Source organism: Ascaphus truei, chromosome 20, assembly GCF_040206685.1.
Source record: "Ascaphus truei isolate aAscTru1 chromosome 20, aAscTru1.hap1, whole genome shotgun sequence".
Lineage (NCBI taxonomy): Eukaryota > Metazoa > Chordata > Amphibia > Anura > Ascaphidae > Ascaphus > Ascaphus truei.
In genome coordinates this window covers 24,053,353-24,078,630 of record NC_134502.1, presented here as the reverse complement: position 1 = coordinate 24,078,630, position 25,278 = coordinate 24,053,353, and the positions used below count along the sequence as shown (strand labels likewise).

At 52.0% G+C, this 25,278-nt stretch overlaps 1 protein-coding gene across 3 annotated transcripts in view; it reads left to right on the top strand.

Moving 5' to 3' along the window:
• LOC142470763 (beta-1,3-galactosyltransferase 2-like) overlaps nucleotides 1-24,735 on the top strand; it is a 34,203-nt gene extending 9,468 nt beyond the window's left edge. Inside the window, exons 1-2 of one of the 3 annotated variants that reach the window (XM_075577464.1) lie at nucleotides 7,495-7,667; nucleotides 22,683-24,735. In XM_075577464.1, the coding sequence (XP_075433579.1) occupies nucleotides 7,662-7,667; nucleotides 22,683-23,708 (1,032 nt within the window). In that variant the 5' untranslated portion in view covers nucleotides 7,495-7,661 and the 3' untranslated portion in view covers nucleotides 23,709-24,735. Of the gene's footprint in view, nucleotides 1-7,494; nucleotides 7,668-11,609; nucleotides 12,214-22,682 lie in introns of those variants that run through there. The other 2 variants (XM_075577463.1, XM_075577465.1) reach the window with 2 other exon arrangements.
• Nucleotides 24,736-25,278: the final 543 nt, after the last annotated feature.

Here is a 25,278-nt window from a genome sequence, read left to right as displayed (position 1 = left end):
ACACTGACCTGCACAGACACTGACCCTGACCTGCACAGACACTGGCACAGACCCTGACATTGACCCTGCACAGACACTGACCCTGCACAGACACTGACCAAGCACATACACAGACACTGACCCTGCACAGACACAGACACTGACCCTGCACAGACACAGACACTGACTCTGCACAGACACAGACACTGACCCTGGACAGACACAGACACTGACCCTGCACAGACATAGACACTGACCCTGCACAGACACAGAGACTGACCCTGCACCTGCACAGACACACACTGACCCTGCACAGACACACTGACCCTGCACAGACATAGACACTGACCCTGCACAGACACAGAGACTGACCCTGCACCTGCACAGACACACACTGACCAGATACTAACCCTGCACAGACCATGCACAGATACTGACCCTGAACAGACACTGACCCTGCACAGACCATGCACAGATACTGACCCTGCACAGACACTGACCCTGCACAGACACTGACCCTGCACAGACACTGACCCTGCACAGACACTGACCCTGCACAGACACTGACCCTGCACAGACACTGACCCTGCACGGACACTGACCCTGCACAGACACTGACCCTGCACAGACACTGACCCTGCACAGACACTGACCCTGCACAGACACTGACCCTGCACAGACACTGACCCTGCACAGACACTGACCCTGCACAGACACACAATGACCCTCCACAGACACTGACCCTGCACAGACACTGAACCTGCACAGACACTGACCCTGCACAGACACTGACCCTGCACAGACACTGACCCTGCACAGACACTGACCCGGCACAGTCATTGACCCTGCACAGACACTAACCCTGCACAGACACTAACCCTGCACAGACACTGACCCTGCACAGACACTGACCCTGCACAGACACTGACCCTGCACAGACACTGACCCTGCACAGACACTGACCCTGCACAGACACTGACCCTGCATAGACACTGACCCTGCACAGATACTGACACTGATCCTGCACAGACACAGACACTGACCCTGCACAGACACAGAAACTGACACTGCACCTGCACAGACACACACTGACCCTGCACAGACACTGACCCTGCACAGACACTGACCCTGCACAGACACTGACCCTGCACAGACACTGACCCTGCACAGACACTGACCCTGCACAGACACGGACCCTGCACAGACACGGACCCTGCACAGACACTGACCCTGCACAGACACTGACCCTGCACAGACACGGACCCTGCACAGACACTGACCCTGCACAGACACTGACCCTGCACAGACATTGACCCTGCACACACATTGACCCTGCACAGACATTGACCCTGCACAGACACTGACCCTGCACAGACACTGACCCTGCACAGACACTGACCCTGCACAGACACTGACCCTGCACAGACACTGACACTGCACCTGCACAGACACAGACACAGACACTGACACTGCACCTGCACAGACACACACTGACCCTGCACAGACACACACTGACCCTGCACAGACACTGACTTCCACAGACACTGACCCTGCACAGACACAGACACTGACCCTGCACAGACACTGACCCTGCACCGACATTGACCTCCACAGACACTGACCCTGCACTTACACTGACACTGACCCTGCACAGCCACAGACACCGACCCTGCACAGACACTGACCCTGACCAGACATTGACCCTGCACAGACACTGACCCTGCACAGACACTGACCCTGCACAGACACTGACCCTGCACAGACCCTGACCAGACACTGACCCTGCACAGACACAGACACTGACCTTGCACAGACACTGACACCAGCTCTGAGGAGCAGCTGCAGAGGGGAGGGGGTGGTGTGTGTGCCCTACCTGTCACTGTGGATCATGGGTGGAGGGGAAGCCATCTTGGGCCCTGGCAGCAAGCACCTTATTTCCAGCTCTCACTGCTGGGGCTCCGCTGTCACTAACCCCGCCCCCACTCTCTGCAGCTAACCCCATCCCCACCCTCTGCAGCTAACCCCACCCCCACCCTCTGCAGCTAACCCCGCCCCCACCCTCTGCAGCTAACCCCGCCCCCACCCTCTGCAGCTAACCCCGCCCCCACCCTCTGCAGCTAACCCCACCCCCACCCTCTGCAGCTAACCCCGCCCCCACCCTCTGCAGCTAACCCCGCCCCCACCCTCTGCAGCTAACCCCATCCCCACCCTCTGAAGCTAACCCCGCTCCCACCCTCTGCAGCTAACCCCGCCCCCAACCTCTGCAGCTAACCTCGCCCCCACCCTCTGCAGCTAACCCTGCCCCCAACCTCTGCAGCTAACCCCGCCCCCAACCTCTGCAGCTAACCCCATCCCCACCCTCTGCAGCTAACCCCGCCCCCACCCTCTGCAGCTAACCCTGCCCCCACCCTCTGCACCTAACCCCGCCCCCAACCTCTGCAGCTAACCCTGCCCCCACCCTCTGCACCTAACCCCGCCCCCACCCTCTGCAGCTAACCCCGCCCCCACCCTCTGCAGCTAACCCCATCCCCACCCTCTGCAGCTAACCCCGCCCCCACCCTCTGCAGCTAACCCCACCCCCACCCTCTGCAGCTAACCCCGCCCCCAACCTCTGCAGCTAACCCCACCCCCACCCTCTGCAGCTAACCCCGCCCCCACCCTCTGCAGCTAACCCTGCCCCCACCCTCTGCAGCTAACCCCACACCAACCCTCTGCAGCTAACCCCACCCCCACCCTCTGCAGCTAACCCCGCCTCCACCCTCTGCAGCTAACCCTGCCCCCAACCTCTGAAGCTAACCCCGCCTCCACCCTCTGCAGCTAACCCCGCCTCCACCCTCTGCAGCTAACCCCGCCCCCACCCTCTGCAGCTAACCCCATCCCCACCCTCTGAAGCTAACCTCGCTCCCACCCTCTGCAGCTAACCCCATCCCCATCCTCTGAAGCTAACCCCGCCCCCACCCTCTGCAGCTAACCCCGCCCCCAACCTCTGCAGCTAACCCCGCCCCCAACCTCTGCAGCTAACCCCGCCCCCAACCTCTGCAGCTAACCCCGCCCCCAACCTCTGCAGCTAACCCCACCCCCACCCTCTGCAGCTAACCCCGCCCCCAACCTCTGCAGCTAACCCCGCCCCCACCCTCTGCAACTAACCCCGCCCCCACCCTCTGCAGCTAACCGCACCCCCACCCTCTGCAGCTAACCTCGCCCCCACCCTCTGTAGCTAACCCTGCCCCCACCCTCTGCAGCTAACCTCGCCCCCACCCTCTGCAGCTAACCCCACCCCCACCCTCTGCAGCTAACCTCGCCCCCACCCTCTGCAGCTAACCTCGCCCCCAACCTCTGCAGCTAACCCCGCCCCCACCCTCTGCAGCTAACCCCGCCCCCACCCTCTGCAGCTAACCCCGCCCCCACCCTCTGCAGCTAACCTCGCCCCCACCCTCTGCAGCTAACCCCACCCCCACCCTCTGCAGCTAACCCCGCCCCCAACCTCTGCAGCTAACCTCGCCCCCAACCTCTGCAGCTAAACCCGCCCCCACCCTCTGCAGCTAACTTCGCCCCCACCCTCTGCAGCTAACCTTGCCCCCACCCTCTGCAGCTAACCTCGCCCCCACCCTCTGCAGCTAACCCCGCCCCCACCCTCTGCAGCTAACCCCACCCTCTACAGATAACCCCACCCCCACCCTCTGCAGCTAACCCCGCCCCCACCCGCTGCAGCTAACCTCGCCTCCACCCTCTGCAGCTGCAGTCAGACCCGGTCTCCGCTCTCTCCCCCGCACTCCTCCCTGCATTCTCTGCTCCCCCCACCCTTCTCTGATGGTCAAAACCGCCACAAAAAAAACGGGACATTTTAAAGAAAGTCGGGCAGCCGGGACAGATATAAAAAAAACGGGACTGTCCCAGCTAAACCAGGACATATGGTCACCCTGAGCCTAGTGTCAGGTCTACTAAACTGTTTGAAATAAACCAGGGGAGTCAAACTAATTTCATATAAGGGGCTTGATTAGATTTCGTATATTTCATTCAGGCCATACATACTCTTCCCCCCCCCCCTCTTTCTCCCTTACACCCCACCTTCTCTCTCACTTCCCCGTCTTCTCTCTATTTATCTACCACTCGTATCCCCCCTCACACACTGTTAATAATAACCCCCTACAAACTCTTAATATTCCTCCCCTCACACTTCATATCCTGCCACCCTTAATATTCACCCCTCAAACTTAACATCCCCCTACCACTTAATAGTCACCCTCCAACTTAATCATCACCCCCTCCCCACTTAATATTCACCCCTCCCACTTAATATTCACCCCTCCCGCTTAATAATTACCCCTCCCACTTAATAATAACCCCTCCCACTTAATATTCACTCCTCCCACTTAATATTCACCCCTCCCACTTAATAATCACCCCTCCCACTTAATATTCACTCCTCCCACTTAATATTCACCCCTCCCACTTAATAATCACCCCTCCCACTTAATAATCACCCCTCCCACTTAATATTCATCCTGCAACTTAATATGCACCCCTCCAACTTATTTTTCACCCTCCCACATAATATTCCCCCCTCCAGCTTAACATTAACACCCCCACTTACTATTCACCCCTCCCACCTAATATTCACCCTCCCACTTAATATTCACCCTCCCACTTAATATTCACCCCTCCCACTTAATATTCACCCCTCCCACTTAATATTCACCCCTCCCACTTAATAATCCCCCTCCCATTTCATAATCCCCCTCCCACTTAATATTCACCCCTCCAACTTAATATCCCCCTCCCACTTAATATTCACCCCTCCCACTTAATATTCACCCCTCCCACTTAATAATCCCCCTCCCATTTCATAATCCCCCTCCCACTTAATATTCACCCCTCCAACGTAATATCCCCCTCCCACTTAATATTAACCCCTCCCACTTAATATCCCCTCCCACTTAATAATCACCCCTCCCACTTAATATTAACCCTCCCACTTAATATACCCCCTTCAACTTAATATTCACCCCTCGAGCTTAACATTAACTCCCCCCCCCCCCCAACTTAATATTGACACCTCCCACTTAATATTCATCCTCCCACTTAATATTCACCCCTCCCTTCCCCTCCCTTCCCCTCCCTTCCCCTCCCTTCCCCTCCCTTCCCCTCCGCAGGGCGGACAGGAGGGTCCCGTGGGCTGCTTGCTTGACAGTCCCGAAGGGAGAAAAAAAAGAACTCTCTATTATTTGAGATGGGGTTAAACAGGCAGGAAAAGGCTGGCAGTGTTCCTGCAGCAGAGCAGCAGCAGCAGCGTACAGGGGGTCGCAGAGGATTTCCTGTCACCCAACTGGGACGCACATCGAAGCACCAACTCGGGCAGGGGGATCCTGGCTTCAGGTTCCCAGCGGATCTGCATTGGGAGCGTCAGGGGAACTCAGAGCAGCAACGAGACGCCTGCGGAGAATCCTCAGCTCCAGAGCGTTCTACAAGGCGTGTAACCGCTGCCCGGAGCGTTCTACAAAGCGTGTAACCGCTGCCCGGAGCGTTCTACAAGGCGTGTAACCGCTGCCCGGAGCGTTCTACAAGGCGTGTAACCGCTGCCCGGAGCGTTCTACAAAGCGTGTAACCGCTGCCCGCAGCGTTCTACAAAGCGTGTAACCGCTGCCCGCAGCGTTCTACAAAGCGTGTAACCGCTGCCCGGAGCGTTCTACAAAGCGTGTAACCGCTGCCCGCAGCGTTCTACAAAGCGTGTAACCGCTGCCCGGAGCGTTCTACAAGGCGTGTAACCGCTGCCCGGAGCGTTCTACAAGGCGTGTAACCGCTGCCCGGAGCGTTCTACAAGGCGTGTAACCGCTGCCCGGAGCGTTCTACAAAGCGTGTAACCGCTGCCCGGAGCGTTCTACAAAGCGTGTAACCGCTGCCCGCAGCGTTCTACAAAGCGTGTAACCGCTGCCCGGAGCGTTCTACAAGGCGTGTAACCGCTGCCCGCAGCGTTCTACAAAGCGTGTAACCGCTGCCCGCAGCGTTCTACAAAGCGTGTAACCGCTGCCCGCAGCGTTCTACAAAGCGTGTAACCGCTGCCCGCAGCGTTCTACAAGGCGTGTAACCGCTGCCCGCAGCGTTCTACAAAGCGTGTAACCGCTGCCCGGAGCGTTCTACAAGGCGTGTAACCGCTGCCCGGAGCGTTCTACAAAGCGTGTAACCGCTGCCCGGAGCGTTCTACAAGGCGTGTAACCGCTGCCCGGAGCGTTCTACAAGGCGTGTAACCGCTGCCCGGAGCGTTCTACAAAGCGTGTAACCGCTGCCCGGAGCGTTCTACAAGGCGTGTAACCGCTGCCCGGAGCGTTCTACAAAGCGTGTAACCGCTGCCCGGAGCGTTCTACAAGGCGTGTAACCGCTGCCCGGAGCGTTCTACAAGGCGTGTAACCGCTGCCCGGAGCGTTCTACAAAGCGTGTAACCGCTGCCCGGAGCGTTCTACAAAGCGTGTAACCGCTGCCCGGAGCGTTCTACAAAGCGTGTAACCGCTGCCCGGAGCGTTCTACAAGGCGTGTAACCGCTGCCCGGAGCGTTCTACAAAGCGTGTAACCGCTGCCCGGAGCGTTCTACAAAGCGTGTAACCGCTGCCCGGAGCGTTCTACAAAGCGTGTAACCGCTGCCCGGAGCGTTCTACAAGGCGTGTAACCGCTGCCCGCAGCGTTCTACAAAGCGTGTAACCGCTGCCCGGAGCGTTCTACAAAGCGTGTAACCGCTGCCCGGAGCGTTCTACAAAGCGTGTAACCGCTGCCCGGAGCGTTCTACAAGGCGTGTAACCGCTGCCCGCAGCGTTCTACAAAGCGTGTAACCGCTGCCCGGAGCGTTCTACAAAGCGTGTAACCGCTGCCCGGAGCGTTCTACAAAGCGTGTAACCGCTGCCCGCAGCGTTCTACAAAGCGTGTAACCGCTGCCCGGAGCGTTCTACAAGGCGTGTAACCGCTGCCCGCAGCGTTCTACAAAGCGTGTAACCGCTGCCCGCAGCGTTCTACAAAGCGTGTAACCGCTGCCCGCAGCGTTCTACAAAGCGTGTAACCGCTGCCCGGAGCGTTCTACAAAGCGTGTAACCGCTGCCCGGAGCGTTCTACAAGGCGTGTAACCGCTGCCCGCAGCGTTCTACAAAGCGTGTAACCGCTGCCCGGAGCGTTCTACAAAGCGTGTAACCGCTGCCCGCAGCGTTCTACAAAGCGTGTAACCGCTGCCCGCAGCGTTCTACAAAGCGTGTAACCGCTGCCCGGAGCGTTCTACAAGGCGTGTAACCGCTGCCCGCAGCGTTCTACAAAGCGTGTAACCGCTGCCCGCAGCGTTCTACAAGGCGTGTAACCGCTGCCCGGAGCGTTCTACAAGGCGTGTAACCGCTGCCCGGAGCGTTCTACAAGGCGTGTAACCGCTGCCCGCAGCGTTCTACAAGGCGTGTAACCGCTGCCCGCAGCGTTCTACAAGGCGTGTAACCGCTGCCCGCAGCGTTCTACAAAGCGTGTAACCGCTGCCCGGAGCGTTCTACAAGGCGTGTAACCGCTGCCCGGAGCGTTCTACAAGGCGTGTAACCGCTGCCCGCAGCGTTCTACAAAGCGTGTAACCGCTGCCCGGATGCTACTGCTTGGGACTCACACCCAGAATCGGAACCAAAGCTGGCAAATGGCGCACGTTTTGCCTGGGACTCGCACCCAGTATGAAAGTAAGGACGTTTTTTTAAGACTATTTATGCTGTGCCGCACCGCTTACCTAACATAGGATACGCTTACAGTGCCAGCGACGCGACGTCGCGTCAAAACAAATGCATCGCCGCCGTTATAGTACGCGCGGCGGAGCGACGGCTTGGTCGCGATCGCTGGAAGGCATTTCTATTTGATTTTTCCAGCGACCGCAGCCTGACATCGCCGGCACTATACGCGCAGCCTTGGTCCCCGCTGGCGCTGACCGCGCTCATGCTTGAAGTGACGTCACCAACTCCCCAAGCGTGTCCTACGAATTTTGCGAGCGTGCATGGGGGGGCCTATTCAGCGCGCTACAAACACTCTCTTTTGTTGTTGTTGTTTTTGCATGAGCGAGCGCGCGCGGGGACGTGAGTATTCACATTGCACAAAGTAAACTCGGCAAGCGCCGCCCGCTCAGCGCGGCCAGGCTGGGAGCGGGCGCGCCGGCCCTCGTGCGCGGTGACGTCACGCTCCGTGCTCGGCCGGGCGATTTGTGGCCGGCTAGGTGCGCGGGGTGGGGGGGGGGGTGGAGGGCGTGTCAGGGGGGGCGCAGCCACGACGTCAGCCAATGAGGGCGAACCGCTCGAGTGACGCGCCAGCGAGCGGCAAATTCAATTTTGCTTGCTTCGGCAAGCAGGCGCTCGCTCACGCTGGCCGCCCACACTGCAGCAATGTGTCTCATCGCGGCCAGCATGAGCGCACCCGCTCAGCGCCACTCTGGACAAGGCCATAGATAACCTAAGTGCCCTGATAAGTTGTTGCACCCCCCTCCTGGAAATAAAGTCCTCTTATTTCGGCGAGGAACTAGCGGTAGACTCCTCACCGACCCAGGCAATCGGTTAACATTCCCCTGCTAAAGGGTTAAAGTTGTAGTCTGCCCGGAAACTGGCACTAGTCTGGGTGTGGCAACGCCACGTTTTCTCGCGGCCCCAGGGCCCTAGAACCGGCGGGGTTTGTTTCCCTGTTCTCTGCGGTGTCACGATCCGCTATGTTGATTCTGCGTTATTTCTTCTCGCTGCCGCTGCTCGCCTCTCGCTGAAAGATACGGCTGGAGAAGACGCGCAACTTTATCTGTTTTCTATCGTTCTGCTAAACGTGCTGTCCCAGCAGTAACACTATATTCTGCCTGTGTTTGTTGTTCTTATTTGCGTACGCAAAGCGCGTGTGCCAATGTATACACTTCAAACCTTCTTCCCTTAGGGCTGTTATGTACAGCGTGCGGCCGCGCGTTCATATGCGAACGCGTGTGCACGTGCCGCAGGCTTTACCTGTATATAGTGCCGGGTATATAGTGTATAGTGTATATAGTGACTATATATGTGTGTGTGTGTGTGTGTGTGTGTGTGTGTGTGTGTGTGTGTGTGTGTGTGTGTGTGTGTGTGTGTGTGTGTGTGTGTGTGTGTGTGTGTATGGGTTGTGTGAGTGAACACACACACACACACACACACACACACACACACACACACACACACACCAGCCTAACTCAGCAGCTACAATGTATCCTGCTGTTGCTCAAGTAGCATTATCTATTGTTGCAGTTTGCCGCTCAAAACGCTGGGAACATTGGCAACAAATGACCACAAACAGGAAAGTGTTGCAAAGATCTGGCACTGCTGGGGAGACGTGTGTTAAAACATGATATAGCAATTAAATGCCGCTCAGTAATAACAAGTCATTAAAAATTTGCGTTAAGCGTCGAATATTAAAATGCAGTCACTATTTTCTAATACTACAAAAATTATTTATTGAAAAAAATAAATAAAGACATATAAGGCCGAGTCCATAGAAGGACAGGCCGCGCTGAGCCGTGCGGACGCTCCGCGCTGAGCCCCTGCGTCCTCAATGAGGATGCCTTGAGAGGGGGCTCGCGCGAGCGTCCGCAGGCGTGCGGAGGCGCTGGAGTTTTCAGCCGAGCGCCAAGCTGTTTTTCAGCGCGCTGTCTGCTGAAAACATCCAGTCAGCGCGGAGCTGCGTCAATGTCACGGCGCCGTGACGACGACGTCAGTGCGTCGCGGGCGATTGGCCCAGCGACGTCACTGCGCCGCCTCCCTCAGACTCCCCCCGCCTCCGATCGCGCCCGCTGGCTCGCCTGCATGGGCATGAAATCGCGCAGGTTTCAGCAGGCGAGCCTCAGCGTCAGCGCGGCTCGGGACTCCTCACCCCTCTATGGCCCGGGCCTAAGAACTCACGTGTTTTAGCGTTTGGAGCCTCGCCGATTTGCAGACTATTTAACCGTAAAGAATATTTGAAAGAGAAGCGCGCAAACGTATTTCTTTATTTTAAACACAGGATTTAAGCAGGGGGGGGTCTCTCCGGGGCTGGACCCTATTCATTTCTGTTCCGGAGACACCCCCCCTCCCCTCCCGTGTCCGGCGATGCCTTCTTTCCTAGGCGGGCGCCGGTAGCCGCGGGGGATCACGTAATGGCCGCTTTTTCGAAACTCCCGAGCCGGAGACGCTGTGATGTCACCCGGCGCGGCTTCCTGTTGGCTCACGTGATCGCCGGAAGCTATAACCTTGCAGGATATACCGGCGCCCCCCCTCCCTCCCTCCTTTGCAGGACTGTATCTCTGGAAGCAGGGCGTCCCCCCCCCCACCCCCACCCTGAAATAAATGAGGTTCAGCTCTGGAGGTCCCTCCCCGCGTCAATCCTCTGTTAAAATAAATAAATAATAAAACCTGTCAAATAAAATTTTAAAAAACGCCGGTCGGATTGCTCCTTCAAGATATAAATGCTGTGGGTTTTATATCCTAATACAGGGGTCTCCCAACTACGGCCCGGGGGCCACATCAGCCCCCCCCACAAGATTTTATCTGCCCCGCAGCAACGTGTAATATATATATATATATATAGACAGGAGGGAGCTATGGGACACGGAGTCTGTCCCTCCCCCCGCAGGGTGACACAGTGACACAGACAGGAGGGAGCTATGGGACATGGAGTCTGTCCCTCCCCCCGCAGGGTGACACAGTGACACAGACAGGAGGGAGCTATGGGACATGGAGTCATCCCCTCCCCCCGCAGGGTGACACAGTGACACAGACAGGAGGGAGCTATGGGACATGGAGTATCTCCCTCCCCCGCAGGGTGACACAGTGACACAGACAGGAGGGAGCTATGGGACATGGAGTCTGTCCCTCCCCCCGCAGGGTGACACAGGGACACAGACAGGAGGGAGCTATGGGACACGGAGTCTGTCCCACCCCCCGCAGGGTGACACAGACAGGAGGGAGCTATGGGACATGGAGTCTGTCCCTCCCCCCGCAGGGTGACACAGTGACACAGACAGGAGGGAGCTATGGGACATGGAGTCTGTCCCTCCCCCCGCAGGGTGACACAGTGACACAGACAGGAGGGAGCTATGGGACATGGAGTCTGTCCCTCCCCCCGCAGGGTGACACAGTGACACAGACAGGAGGGAGCTATGGGACATGGAGTCTGTCCCTCCCCCCGCAGGGTGACACAGTGACACAGACAGGAGGGAGATATGGGACATGGAGTCTGTCCCTCCCACCGCAGGGTGACACAGACAGGAGGGAGCTATGGGACATGGAGTCTGTCCCTCCCCCCGCAGGGTGACACAGTGACACAGACAGGAGGGAGCTATGGGACATGGAGTCTGTCCCTCCCCCCGCAGGGTGATACAGTGACACAGACAGGAGGGAGATATGGGACATGGAGTCTGTCCCTCCCACCGCAGGGTGACCCAGTGACACAGACAGGAGGGAGCTATGGGACATGGAGTCTGTCCCTCCCCCCGCAGGGTGACACAGTGACACAGGCAGGAGGGAGCTATGGGACATGGAGTCTGTCCCTCCCCCCGCAGGGTGACACAGTGACACAGACAGGAGGGAGCTATGGGACATGGAGTCTGTCCCTCCCCCCGCAGGGTGACACAGTGACACAGACAGGAGGGAGCTATGGGACACAGAGTCTGTCCCTCCCACCGCAGGGTGACACAGTGACACAGACAGGAGGGAGCTATGGGACACGGAGTCTGTCCCACCCCCCGCAGGGTGACACAGACAGGAGGGAGCTATGGGACATGGAGTCTGTCCCTCCCACCGCAGGGTGACACAGTGACACAGACAGGAGGGAGCTATGGGACATGGAGTCTGTCCCTCCCACCGCAGGGTGACACAGTGACACAGACAGGAGGGAGCTATGGGACATGGAGTCTGTCCCTCCCCCCGCAGGGTGACACAGTGACACAGACAGGAGGGAGCTATGGGACACGGAGTCTGTCCCTCCTACATGTTGGTACTGGCAGATAGGGTAATTCCTCTTGATCTATGAGTGAGTCAGTGACACAGACAGAATAGAGGCAGCAGGATCTAAAATATATTTGTCCTCCAACCGACAATATGCAATGTTTGGCAATGTGTCTGCAGTTCTGTAACGATGGCATCCAAGAGGAGGCAGTGTTAGCACTGACAAAGGGTATAAGGAGAGCGAGGTGTTTGGGGATTACCAGCAATGTGGGGGTCAGAGCAACCAAAGGACCGGATATTGATGGGAAGATCTAAGGTCAGTAACTATCATCTGTATTTATAATGTAGGGTGACCTGACTGCAGAGTATCAGGGACAGGCTCACACAGTCCTGGGTGTGTATGTAATGTAGGAGGACCTGACTGCAGATTTATTTATAAATTACCTCTCGTTTGCAAGTATGTCCCTGGGCACAGAGTTATGATGACAAACATGGTTACAAATACATAGTTACATAAGTGAATAGGGTTATACATTATATACAAGACATTGCATGCACAGTTACAGATAATATTTGTTATAGGCGTATGTAACAGTTACAGACCAGATTAAAATGTGAGACAGCCTTAGATATGAAAGAACTTAGACTGGTGGTGGCTGTGAGAGTCTCCGGCAGACTGTTCCAGTTTTAGGGTGCACGGTAAGAGAAGGAGGAGCGGCCGGATACTTTGCTGAACCTTGGGACCGTGAACAGTCTTTTGGAGTCAGATCTCAGGTGATAGGTGCTGCGTGTGGTAGGGGTGAGGAGCGTGTTCAGGTAGCTTGCCCAGAAAGTTTTTGAAGGAAAGATAAACTTTGCGCCTAAATTATCAGGGACAGGCTCACACAGTCCTGGGTTTATATTTAATGTAGGGTATTTTTTTATTATTATTAAAAAAAAAAAAAATAATTGACATCTTATTTACACTGTATACAGAATATTTACACCGTATACAGAATATATTTACACACATCTGAACACCCGCCCACCTTCTCTCCCAGGACGGTATATCCCGCCTGCCTTTCTCCCTCTGCTGTATTTGCTGTATCTGCTCTATGCCCTGTCCCACTGCGCAAGTTACCGGCGAGAGAACCTTTCCTGTGGAGAGAAGACTGCGGGTGATCCCCAGCCTGTAATTAACACCACTGTGCTGCCGCTGTAACCCTGCATGGGATCCCTAAACAAACCATACGCCACCTCCCTATACATGTGGCATTTTAATGCTGGCATCTGTAAGGAGGCGTCCGTTCACAATCCTTCCTTACATACACCGCTGTTTTGCTGAGATTGGAGGTCTTCATCACAACTGAAATAGAGGTCTTCCCGCAAAGAAAAGTGTTCCCTATTGCCCGTATTTTATCTACATCTTGTGAGTAGGCTGCACTAAAGAGCCAAGACACATTATATTATCCACCGATTGTCATATTGTCTGCACTTAGATTGTATTTTGTTTTTATTTCCCTTATGTGCTCCCCCTGGATTGTGAACGGATTTCTACAAATTGGGGGACCAGTGAAACCAGTCCCTACCAGCTGGGTTTGAGCAGGGGGGGGGGGGGTTTAATTCATTTATTTTATTATTTTTTCACGTTATAATCACGTTTTTCACTGAATTTATTTGTATCACTTGATTTAATATATTCACTGTACATTTGGAGTGAACACTATTAGTGCTAGCGCCTTTTTCTTCACTATCACACAATCCGTAAGGAGGCGGCCATACTCTCCCACATCTCCCCTGCGTAGGGGCCAGTCCAGGAGGCGGTGCTCCATCGTCTCCAAGACCTCAACACAGGAGTCTCTGGAGCAGTTCCTGTCCTCCATGTGTTTATGTTTAAGGTTTGCCCTTGCATACAAACGCCCATGGAAGGCCAACCGGAGCGTATCCTGAACCCTAAAAGGGACTCTTGTGTCTAACAGATTTTGTAAGGCTTCTTTCTGGTCTACACCAGCGGTGCACAAAGTGGGGGGCGCTGGATTTCTCTGGGGTTCGGGGGCACGGGCGGTTGCAGAGGCCCCGCACTCTTCCCCGTGGCATTGAAATTAAATGCCGGCGGATCGCGTGAGGCCTCTGCCACTCTAAACGTTACCTCGACTCTGCCGGCATCACTCGTGTCCATGGCAACGTGTCCAAATGACGCCGTGGGGGTCATGTGACGTCACGTGTCAAATGACGCAGTGGGTCATGTGACGCCGCGCGAGGTAAGGAGGGGGGGGCACAGAACGCAGATGGGGGGGGGCGCAGCAAAAAAACAGTTTGCACGCCCCTGATCTACAGCGCTATTGTTTCAGATAAATGTCTGGACACACACACAGGCCTCCCGAAAGCAGATTATCAGGAATTATCCCAATTCTTTAAATGCGCTCGAGTGTGCAAAGTTAAAAAGAGAGAATCAGAAAAATCCAGCACCAAGTCAGGGACAAAAAAAATAATGATAAATAAATACATTTCTTTATTATCGCAAACCACGGTTGCATGACTCACTCAACAGGAAACACTAGTCAAAAAAAACGCAAAAAAAACCAGGGGAAACAACTCGACATAATGGGGCTTTTTCACGCGATATGCAAAGGCTTTCAATATATATATTTTTTTTTTTTTTTTTTTTTCTTTTTATATTTTTCATCTAAAGTTTATTTTCTAACTACATTTGTTTGGGATTTAAAAAAACAAAAAACAAAAAAACTTCCAGTATTTTTACATTTTAGGGGGGAGAGAACCGGTAAGTGTGCAAGAGATTTAAAAAAAAATTTATTACAATGCGGGTTCAGAATAACAAGTGTACACAGGGAGAAAGCTTAGAAAAAGCTCTCTAACAAAAATACATTTGCAGGTCATTCTTGTACCCTAATACAAGCATCTACACCCCCTTTATGGGTTTGACTCTCGTTTGCAAGTATGTCCCTGAGCACAGAGTTATGATGACAAACATGGTTACAAATACATAGTTACATAAGTGAATAGGGTTATACATTATATACAAGACATTGCATGCACAGTTACAGATAATATTTGTTATAGGCGTATGTAACAGTTACAGACCAGATTAAAATGTGAGACAGCTTTAGTTATGAAAGAACTTAGACTGGTGGCGGCTGTGAGAGTCTCCGGTAGACTGTTCCAGTTTTGGGGCGCACGGTAAGAGAAGGAGGAGCGGACGGATACTTTGCTGAACCTTGGGACCGTGAACAGTCATTTGGAGTCAGATCTCAGGTGATAAGTGCTGCATGTGGTAGGGGTGAGGAGGGTGTTCAGATAGCTTGTCCAGAAAGTATTTGAAGGAAAGATAAACTTTGCGCCTAAATTATCAGGGACAGGCTCACACAGTCCTGGGTTTATATTTAATGTAGGGTATTTTTTTATTATTATTAAAAAAAAAAAAACAATTTTACAAACATATCAATACAAAAGCAACAAACTTACATTCAAATATAAAATTTGACATCTTATTTACACTGTATACAGAATATTTATACCGTATACAGAATATATTTACGCACATCTGAACACCCGCCCACCTTCTCTCCCAGGACGGTATATCCCGCCTGCCTTTCTCCCTCTGCTGTATTTGCTGTATCTGCTCTATGCCCTGTCCCACTGCGCAGGTTACAGGCGAGAGAACCTTTCCTGTGGAGAGAAGACTGCGGGTGATCCCCAGCCTGTAATTAACACCACTGTGCTGCCGCTGTAACCCTGCATGGGATCCCTAAACAAACCATACGCCACCTCCCTATACATGTGGCATTTTAATGCTGGCATCCGTGTGGAGGCGGCCATACTCTCCCACGTCTCCCCTGCGTAGGGACCACTCAAGGAGGCGGTGCTCCATCGTCTCCAAGACCTCAACACAGGGATCGGGGGCAGTTCCTGTCCTTAACAAACACACATATACCCAGTAAGCTCATTTAGGCCCCAAAAGTTACGTGTGTGTGTGTGTGTGTGTGTGTGTGTGTGTGTGTGTGTGTGTGTGTGTGTGTGTGTGTGTGTGTGTGTGTGTGTATATGTATGTGTGTGTGTGTGTCTGTGTCTGTGTGTGTGTGTGTGTGTGTGTATATGTATGTATATATATATGTGTATATATATATGTATATATATATATATATATATATATATATATATATATAATGTATGTATGTCAAAAAGTAGTGCTACTGGGCATGGCAATATATATTACAAACAAACACAAACAGAGCCCCGTGCTACATCCAATGGCAAAAATACACAGTGAAATACCTATATATCTCTTGAATAAAAGGGTCATTTAGTTTAACACTTTGGCCAAAGCATTGTAAGCCTGTGAGCCCCTCCAAGACATGACCATAATTCACAGGTCCTACCACTCATTACAATTCTTAATAACCTGTACAATACTAGGAAGAATGATCATAATGGATCTGCCATAATCAGCTGCACGGTTCTACATCTGAAATCAGAGCAGTTCCTGTCCTCCATGTGTTTATGTTTAAGGTTTGCCCTTGCATACAAACGCCCATGGAAGGCCGACCGGAGCGCATCCTGAACCCTAAAAGGGACTCTTGTGTCTAACAGATTTTGTAAGGCTTCTTTCTGGTCTACACCAGCGGTGCACAAAGTGGGGGGCGCTGGATTTCTCTGGGGTTCGGGGGCACGGGCGGTTGCAGAGGCCCCGCAATCTTCCCCGTGGCATTGAAATTAAATGCCGGCGGATCGCGTGAGGCCTCTGCCACTCTAAACGTTACCTCGACTCTGCCGGCATCACTCGTGTCCATGGCAACGTGTCCAAATGACGCCGTGGGGGTCATGTGACGTCACGTGTCAAATGACGCAGTGGGTCATGTGACGCCACGCGAGGTAAGGAGGGGGGGGCACAGAACGCAGATGGGGGGGGGGGCGCAGCAAAAAAACAGTTTGCACGCCCCTGATCTACAGCGCTATTGTTTCAGATAAATGTCTGGACACACACACAGGCCTCCCGAAAGCAGATTATCAGGAATTATCCCAATTCTTTAAATGCCCTCGAGTGTGCAAAGTTAAAAAGAGAGAATCAGAAAAATCCAGCACCAAGTCAGGGACAAAAAAAATAATGATAAATAAATACATTTCTTTATTATCGCAAACCACGGTTGCATGACTCACTCAACAGGAAACACTAGTCAAAAAAACCGCAAAAAAACCCAGGGGAAACAACTCGACATAATGGGGCTTTTTCACGCGATATGCAAAGGCTTTCAATATATATATATATATTTTTTTTTTTCTTTTTATATTTTTCATCTAAAGTTTATTTTCCAACTACATTTGTTTGGGATTTAAAAAAAACAAAACACAAAAACTTCCAGTATTTTTACATTTTAGGGGGGAGAGAACCGGTAAGTGTGCAAGAGATTTAAAAAAAAAAATTATTACAATGCGGGTTCAGAATAACAAGTGTACACAGGGAGAAAGCTTAGAAAAAGCTCTCTAACAAAAATACATTTGCAGGTCATTCTTGTACCCTAATACAAGCATCTACACCCCCTTTATGGGTTTGACTCTCGTTTGCAAGTATGTCCCTGAGCACAGAGTTATGATGACAAACATGGTTACAAATACATAGTTACATAAGTGAATAGGGTTATACATTATATACAAGACATTGCATGCACAGTTACAGATAATATTTGTTATAGGCGTATGTAACAGATACAGACCAGATTAAAATGTGAGACAGCCTTAGTTATGAAAGAACTTAGACTGGTGGTGGCTGTGAGAGTCTCCGGTAGACTGTTCCAGTTTTGGGGTGCACGGTAAGAGAAGGAGGAGCGGCCGGATACTTTGCTGAACCTTGGGACCATGAGCAGTCTTTTGGAGTCAGATCTCAGGTGATAGGTGCTGCGTGTGGTAGGGGTGAGGAGGGTGTTCAGATAGCTTGTCCAGAAATTATTTGAAGGAAAGATAAACTTTTCGCCTAAATTATCAGGGACAGGCTCCCACAGTCCTGGGTTTATATTTAATGTAGGGTATTTTTTTATTAAAAAAAACAAACAATTTTACAAACATATCAATACAAAAGCAACAAACTTACATTAAAATATAAAATTTGACATCTTATTTACACTGTATACAGAATATTTATACCGTATACAGAATATATTTACGCACATCTGAACACCCGCCCACCTTCTCTCCCAGGACGGTATATCCCGCCTGCCTTTCTCCCTCTGCTGTATTTGCTGTATCTGCTCTATGCCCTGTCCCACTGCGCAGGTTACAGGCGAGAGAACCTTTCCTGTGGAGAGAAGACTGCGGGTGATCCCCAGCCTGTAATTAACACCACTGTGCTGCCGCTGTAACCCTGCAAGTGATCCCTAAACAAACCATACGCCACCTCCCTATACATGTGGCATTTTAATGCTGGCATCCGTAAGGAGGCGGCCATACTCTCCCACATCTCCCCTGCGTAGGGGCCAGTCCAGGAGGCGGTGCTCCATCCAGTATCAGTATCCACACACACTTAGTTGTGCTACAAACTCTCACATTTCCACACCCACCCACACCATTTATATCCCTCTCACTCCACACACACCTTGTGTAAAGCACTGTATATACTGTGGGCTCTCCATTCATTTTTATTCACACTGATACACATACACACTCTTTCTTCACTTGCTTTCATTACCTTTTGACACCTCCAGCCATAAAACACATCCACACTGGGGAAGGAACAGCACAGATAACATTCCAAGAGACACTGTTTTTAAGTTATCCTTGCTTCATTCATTGTAACATCGCCGGAAGAAGAGATCAGTGTATCTCGAAAGCTCGCACAAATAAAAGCATTTCGTTAGCCACAGAACGGTATCATCTATTTATTTTTTGATTATTGAAGCTCGGCTAACACGGTACTGATACCTCTACATGTATATATATATGTATATATCTTTTGAATAAAATGGTCTTTTAGTTTAACTCTTTGGCCAAAGTGTTGTAAGCCCCTGAGCCCCTCCAAGGCAGACCACGTCTCAAGGGTCTAACTCTAATATAAATTCTTAATAACCTGTGTAATACCAGGAAGAATGATTTATAATAAATCTGTCAAAATTAGTTGCATAGTTCTAAGTCTGATTGAAGCTCTTATTAACCTGTATAATACCAGGAAAAGCACTCTGTATTAGATTTGTCGCAATCAAACTGCCTGCAAGTTCCCCTGAGTGTGGAAGGTGAAATGGAGTGAGCTTTAACCATTTAAAAGTGGGAGGGGGTGAGCTTCAATCCTGGGAAGGAGGAGCCACCCTCCAAATCAGCTAGGACCAGCTGAACAAGAATTGAAAAACACACAGAACCCCTACAAGCTCATATTGAACCCCCAAAATAACCACAATGTATATATGCGTATAAGTGTTACAGAGGAGTGCTACTGAGCATGGCAATATATATTTAAAACCAGAGACAGAACATGAAACACAGACAGAGCTCAGTGCTACATCCTATGACACAAATACACAGTTTAGTGCCTAAATATATATATATATATATATATATATATATATATGTATCTTTTGAATAAAAGATACTCACCTGGTAAGTAATTACCTACCCATAGGGTTTAAATCAATAAAACAGCAGGCACTGAGAAGGTAAATACAGAGGGGCTGATGCCTTTACCCCACAGTGAGATCCAGACAGGGAAAAACCCTGCAGCGTGCAATCCTCAATGGTAGAGATCAGGATACATAGAAGGAAAGGAGCATCCGCATCAGTGGATCAAAAATAGACTGGGCAACTCCAGATGTAGTAAAATTGTGTTTATTGCACAATCAGCTTAGCAATGAGGGTGTAGGGAAACACAAGGTTACTACATCTGGAGTTGCCCAGTCTATTTTTGATCTACTGATGCGAATGCTGTGCTCCTTTCCTTCTGCATACACTTGTCTATATAACCTTCACCCTATGTTCGACCGACACCTGGAGCTTATTAACTAGTACATTCTTCTAGTGGGGGTGTTACTGCATAAAAAAAACGGTTAAAGTAACTTCTTATCTCAACTGGCACTGTCTGTGGCTAACCTTGAGGCCCGTGCATTCCTATTCTCCTTGGCAGCTGCAGAGGAAGGCCGGACCCCCAGCGAGCGAAAACCACATTCTCAAGTCTTTCATACCTGGACAGACAAAATGGCTGACAGACGAACAAAATGGTTGCTTAGATCCTAGTGCTCCCTCCTTGAGCACCCCCCCCCCCCCCATTTCAGCCTTTCACAATAGGGAAGGGGGAAAAAAAACACTGAAAAAATTGATCATTTTCTAAATAGGGCTTTAAACTCATTTGTTGTTAAATTGGTTGACTTCATGGTGGAAGCCTGCTCTCGCCTGTTAGGGGACTCACACTGGAGTCATTTGAAGCTTGTATCACTTTGTTAATAGCATTTTAATTCTGGCTGCCCTTTCTGATGAGCTTTTATACTCCACTGTGTGGCTTCTCTATCTCTTGTGGCCAATGAAACCTACTCCCCTCGTTCTTCCATTTTTAATAAGGCCATCTCTAGCCTATGGAACACGTTCACGCTCATCTTCCAGTCCTTGCCGTGGCTGCTTCACCGAAGAGAAGTCCCGGCTGTTGTAAGGATACATTTTGAATGACGGCTTTGGTTTAACAACCGGGGGGGGGGGAGTCTTAGCCCCCTTCTGCTGTCATCACTTCTTCCTCGAACGCTGTGAAGCCCTGGAGAATGAGGGCCATCGCTTTTGCGTATCTTGCCTATTTGGGGGGTTGAGGCTTCCCTTGCCAGATTTAACTGCATTGTTGGCAAGTACCTCTCTCCCTCTAGCCGGGTATATTGTTCAAGCTTTAATGGCATGGTTGAACTTTGCCAACAAAAGTGCCACCTCTACATCTACTCGAACACTTCTTACCACCTTTCCGTGTGTTCGTTGTGTATCTCTCGCCTCACTTTGTTAGTGTATATACACAAGTGTCTTATTTTTGACACCCCCATGGAAGATGTGCTTTACACCACAGAACGCGTAGGATGTAGTCTTTTCCTGTATTGGTGGGGTGGGGTGGGGCAGTGCTGGGAGCTCGCTCAGTGAGTCAGGTTCACCGAGATCGTACGGAACTTATTTTGAATCAACAACTCACATGGACTTTTGGGGGGGGGGGTTTGGTGGCACATTGAGCCACACTAATACAGTGGTGAGAATCAGCACACCAAGGCAAAACTAGCAGATTAGAATACGAGGTGCAGGGAACCCAAAAGCGGGTCCCTAAGTAACAGTAAGGCCGCATCCATACTCTGCACGATCGCGCGGCGCCAACAAACGGCGAAGGAGGCGCGCGTACGTTTGCAGCAGACAAAAAATAATAATTTGGATTGTGTTGCGCGACCGCCGGGTCACGAGAGGCTCAGCCAATGAGGGCGAACCCGCTCATGTGACGTCACGAGCAAGCCTCCTGTCGCATCTCCCCAATCTCCCCCCCCCCCCCAACCCCATCCCAAAAGCCCCTGGATCGCCTCTGGGACAGGCGCGCGTGACTCCGCACGCCTACTATATCAGCGGCCTTAGACAACATACAGGAGGGTAGCCGCACACACACAGAAAGAGAGAAATACGCTACAACTGTGTAAATCACAGTGACACATTGACAAGGCAGCGTGACACTGCCGAAACGTTGGTCTATATTTGGCACATTAAATGCTCTTTGCTCAAGACCGTGGGCCTGTCTCTCACTCTCTGCTAACATATACAAAGACACCCCCATGGGAGATGTGCTTTATACCACAGAACGCGTAGGATATAGTCTTTTCCTGTATTGATGGGGAAAAATATGCAGGCAACGAGCACAACGTAATGGCAAAGGCTATGAAGGCGTAGTGCATGGGAGATGTGCTTTATACCACAGAACGCGTAGGATATAGTCTTTTCCTGTATTGATGGGGAAAAATATGCAGGCAACGAGCACAATGTAATGGCAAAGGCTGTGAAGGCGTAGTGCATGGAAGATGTGCTTTATACCACAGAACGCGTAGGATATAGTCTTTTCCTGTATTGATGGGGAAAAATATGCAGGCAATGAGCACAACGTAATGGCAAAGGCTATGAAGGCGTAGTGCATGGGAGATGTGCTTTATACCACAGAACGCGTAGGATATAGTCTTTTCCTGTATTGATGGGGAAAATATGCACGCAACGAGCACAAGGTAATGGCAAAGGCTATGAAGGCGTAGTGCATGGAAGCAATTAATACTTGGCTTCGGCTCACTGCAGGGGGCTGCAGGACAAGGCAGCGAGGTACACATAGGAAAAAATATACTGGTAAGGAGGGAGGTGAGGGACACTGGGGGAGGCAAACCAAAAAATCAAGGGAGAGGGGGGGGGAAGAGGTAGGTGGAAGGGGTAGAAAAAATGCCCCCCAAAGAAGGGTGAATAGATAAAAGGGGGGCAACGTTTTGGGAAAACCCGTCTTTAGGCCAGTTCCTGTTGGTTCTAATCCACCGCAGTACTGTGTGTGTATCAGAGAGTGAATGAGTGAGTGAGTAAGTGTAATAACATCCAGTGCTGAGACAGTCTCAGCAGCTACAAGTGACCATTAACCCCTGTGGAACCAGCAATGCAACGTTCTCCGTGTTATATCGCTGTGCATATGATACCATTTGGATGTTATTATATTGCTCTGACCGTTCATCTAGTGCCCATTAGAACATTCCCCTCTCTATATAGTGAGTATTGTTCATATAAAAGTAAACATTCAGACATGGTTAATAATACAACTGCTTGTTGTTCTCCTGGCAGGGGCACCTGGATATGAACAGGACAGGCACTTCTCATCTATGCCCGACCCTACAGAAGACTTTAAAGCTCTTCATGTTGGCCATTTCCTGGCTTGTGATATTCTATGTTGGGTACATGAGTAATCTGAAGAAGAGGACCTCCACGGAGGTCACAAGCACAGTAACACCCACTGTGCCGATGGAGCTCGAGTCTGCATTGCCAATGTACCCTTACCTCATAGAGGAGGCCGACAAATGTGCAGGACGGCCACCGTTCTTGTTGCTGCTCATCCCTTCTTTGCCACAAGAAGCCTCCGTCAGGGACACCCTAAGGAAGACGTGGGCCAACGAGAGCTTGGTGGAGGGAGTCATCATCACCAGGCTTTTCCTCTTGGGGATGCCAAATTCTAATGCCACCACGGATGAAGTAACACAGGGTAGTGTGAAACGGGAGAGCTCCACCCACCGGGATATCATCCAGCAAGATTTTATGGACACGTACTACAACCTCACCCTCAAGACTCTGATGGGCATGCAGTGGGCCAGCCGCCGGTGCCCGAATGCCAGCTACGTCATGAAGATCGACAGCGACATGTTCTTCAACCCGTTGTTCCTGGTGCACCAGATTTTGCACCCAGAGAGTGCGGCCAAGGTGGGATTTTTTACTGGGTATGTGGTCGTAGGCAGCCCCCCATTCAGGGAAAAGGACAGTAAGTGGTATGTGCCATGGGAGGTCTACTCTAAAAAACGTTATCCACCTTACTGCTCTGGCACAGGCTATGTCTTCTCAGGAGAGCTGACGGGAAGGATATACAACCAGGCGCATCTGTTGACCATCTTCCCATTCGAGGACGTCTTCGTAGGGTTGTGTTTGGAAAAGATGGGGCTTCAGCTCTCCAGACCAGCAGGAAACTGGTTCGTAGGGGAGAGGGTGGAGTACAACAGGTGCCAGTTCGCGAAGCTGGTCACTGTTCACCACTACAAGCCGGACGAGCTGCTGAAGATCTGGCCCGATTTCCTCAAGGCCGGGACTAGCTGCCCCGGGTAGGAGGGAGAGAAGAGTCTGGTCGTAACATCATCCGCTTTGAAGTGGGTGTAATCCCAGGGTGACTTTTTAAGCTGCTTTATCCAACGCCAAATGTTAGATTGTAAAAACTCTACGTAGGGCACTTTACAGGTGTAATCAACACTACCACAGGCACGATCCCACGGGAGAAATAAGGTCGCGTGTTAGCGCCGTCCCGATTCAAAACAATGAGTGGTTCTCCAAGCTCGTGTGTGGGTGGGTGGGTAGGTGGGCGTGTGTGCGTGGGTGGGTGCATGTGTGCAGGAGTGGGCATGTGTGTGTGGGTAGATAGGCGTGGGTGTGTAGGGAGGGAGGTGAGTGAGTGCGTGTAAAGCAGGCCTGCCCAACTCGTAAAGTGAGAAGGGCCGAACTGCTCCAAGGAAAAAAAATTTGGGCCGCACGGGTTAAATCATTATCATCATCATCATCATCATCATCATCATCATCTCTCCTCCAGCACCTCTCATCATCATCCTCATATCTCCCCCAGAACCCCTCACTATCAACCTTTACGATACTCCCCATCTATCTCTCATACCCCATCTCTCCCCCTCACCCACATCAAACACACAATACCCCCCTCCACATCAAACACACAATACCCCCTCCACATCCCCCCAGCCCATTCCATGACACTCTCCCCCTCCCCTCAATATGACACTCTCTCTCCCTCCCCTCAATACGACACTCTCCCCCTCCCCTAAATGACATGCTCTCCCCCTCCCCTAAATATGACGCTCTCCCCCTCCCCTAAATATGACGCTCTCTCCCCCTCCCCTAAATACGACGCTCTCTCCCCCTACCCTCAATACGACGCTCTCTCCCCCTCCCCTCAATACGACGCTCTCCCACCCCCGCAACTCACATCACTCTCCCCCCCCTGCCCCTCACATGTCAGCAGCCCACCCCATCCTCACATGTCAGCAGCCCACCCCCCCCCTCACATGTCAGCAGCCCACCCACCCCTCACATGTCAGCAGCCCACCCCCCCCTCACATGTCAGCAGCCCACCCCCCCCTCACATGTCAGCAGCCCACCCCCCCCTCACATGTCAGCAGCATACCCCCCCTCACATGTCAGCAGCCCACCCCCCCCCTCACATGTCAGCAGCCCACCCCCCCTCACATGTCAGCAGCCCACCCCCCCTCACATGTCAGCAGCCCACCCCCCCCTCACATGTCAGCAGCCCACCCCCCCTCACATGTCAGCAGCCCACCCCCCCCCTCACATGTCAGCAGCCCACCCCCCTCAAATGTCAGCAGCCCGCCCACCCCCCCCCTCAAATGTCAGCAGCCCACCCCCCCCCCTCAAATGTCAGCAGCCCACCCCCCACCAGGCCGTTTTTCACACCCACCCCCCCACCAGCCCATTTTACACACGCGCACACACGCACACACGCACGCACGCACGCACGCACGCACGCACACACGCACACACACACACACTAAGCCCCGCCCCCGGCATGCTCTGACCTCCCCGCAGCCTGCTATTGAAAAAAAAAAATACTCACGGCTGCAGCATCCTCCTCATGCTGCTACTGCCCCCGCGCACC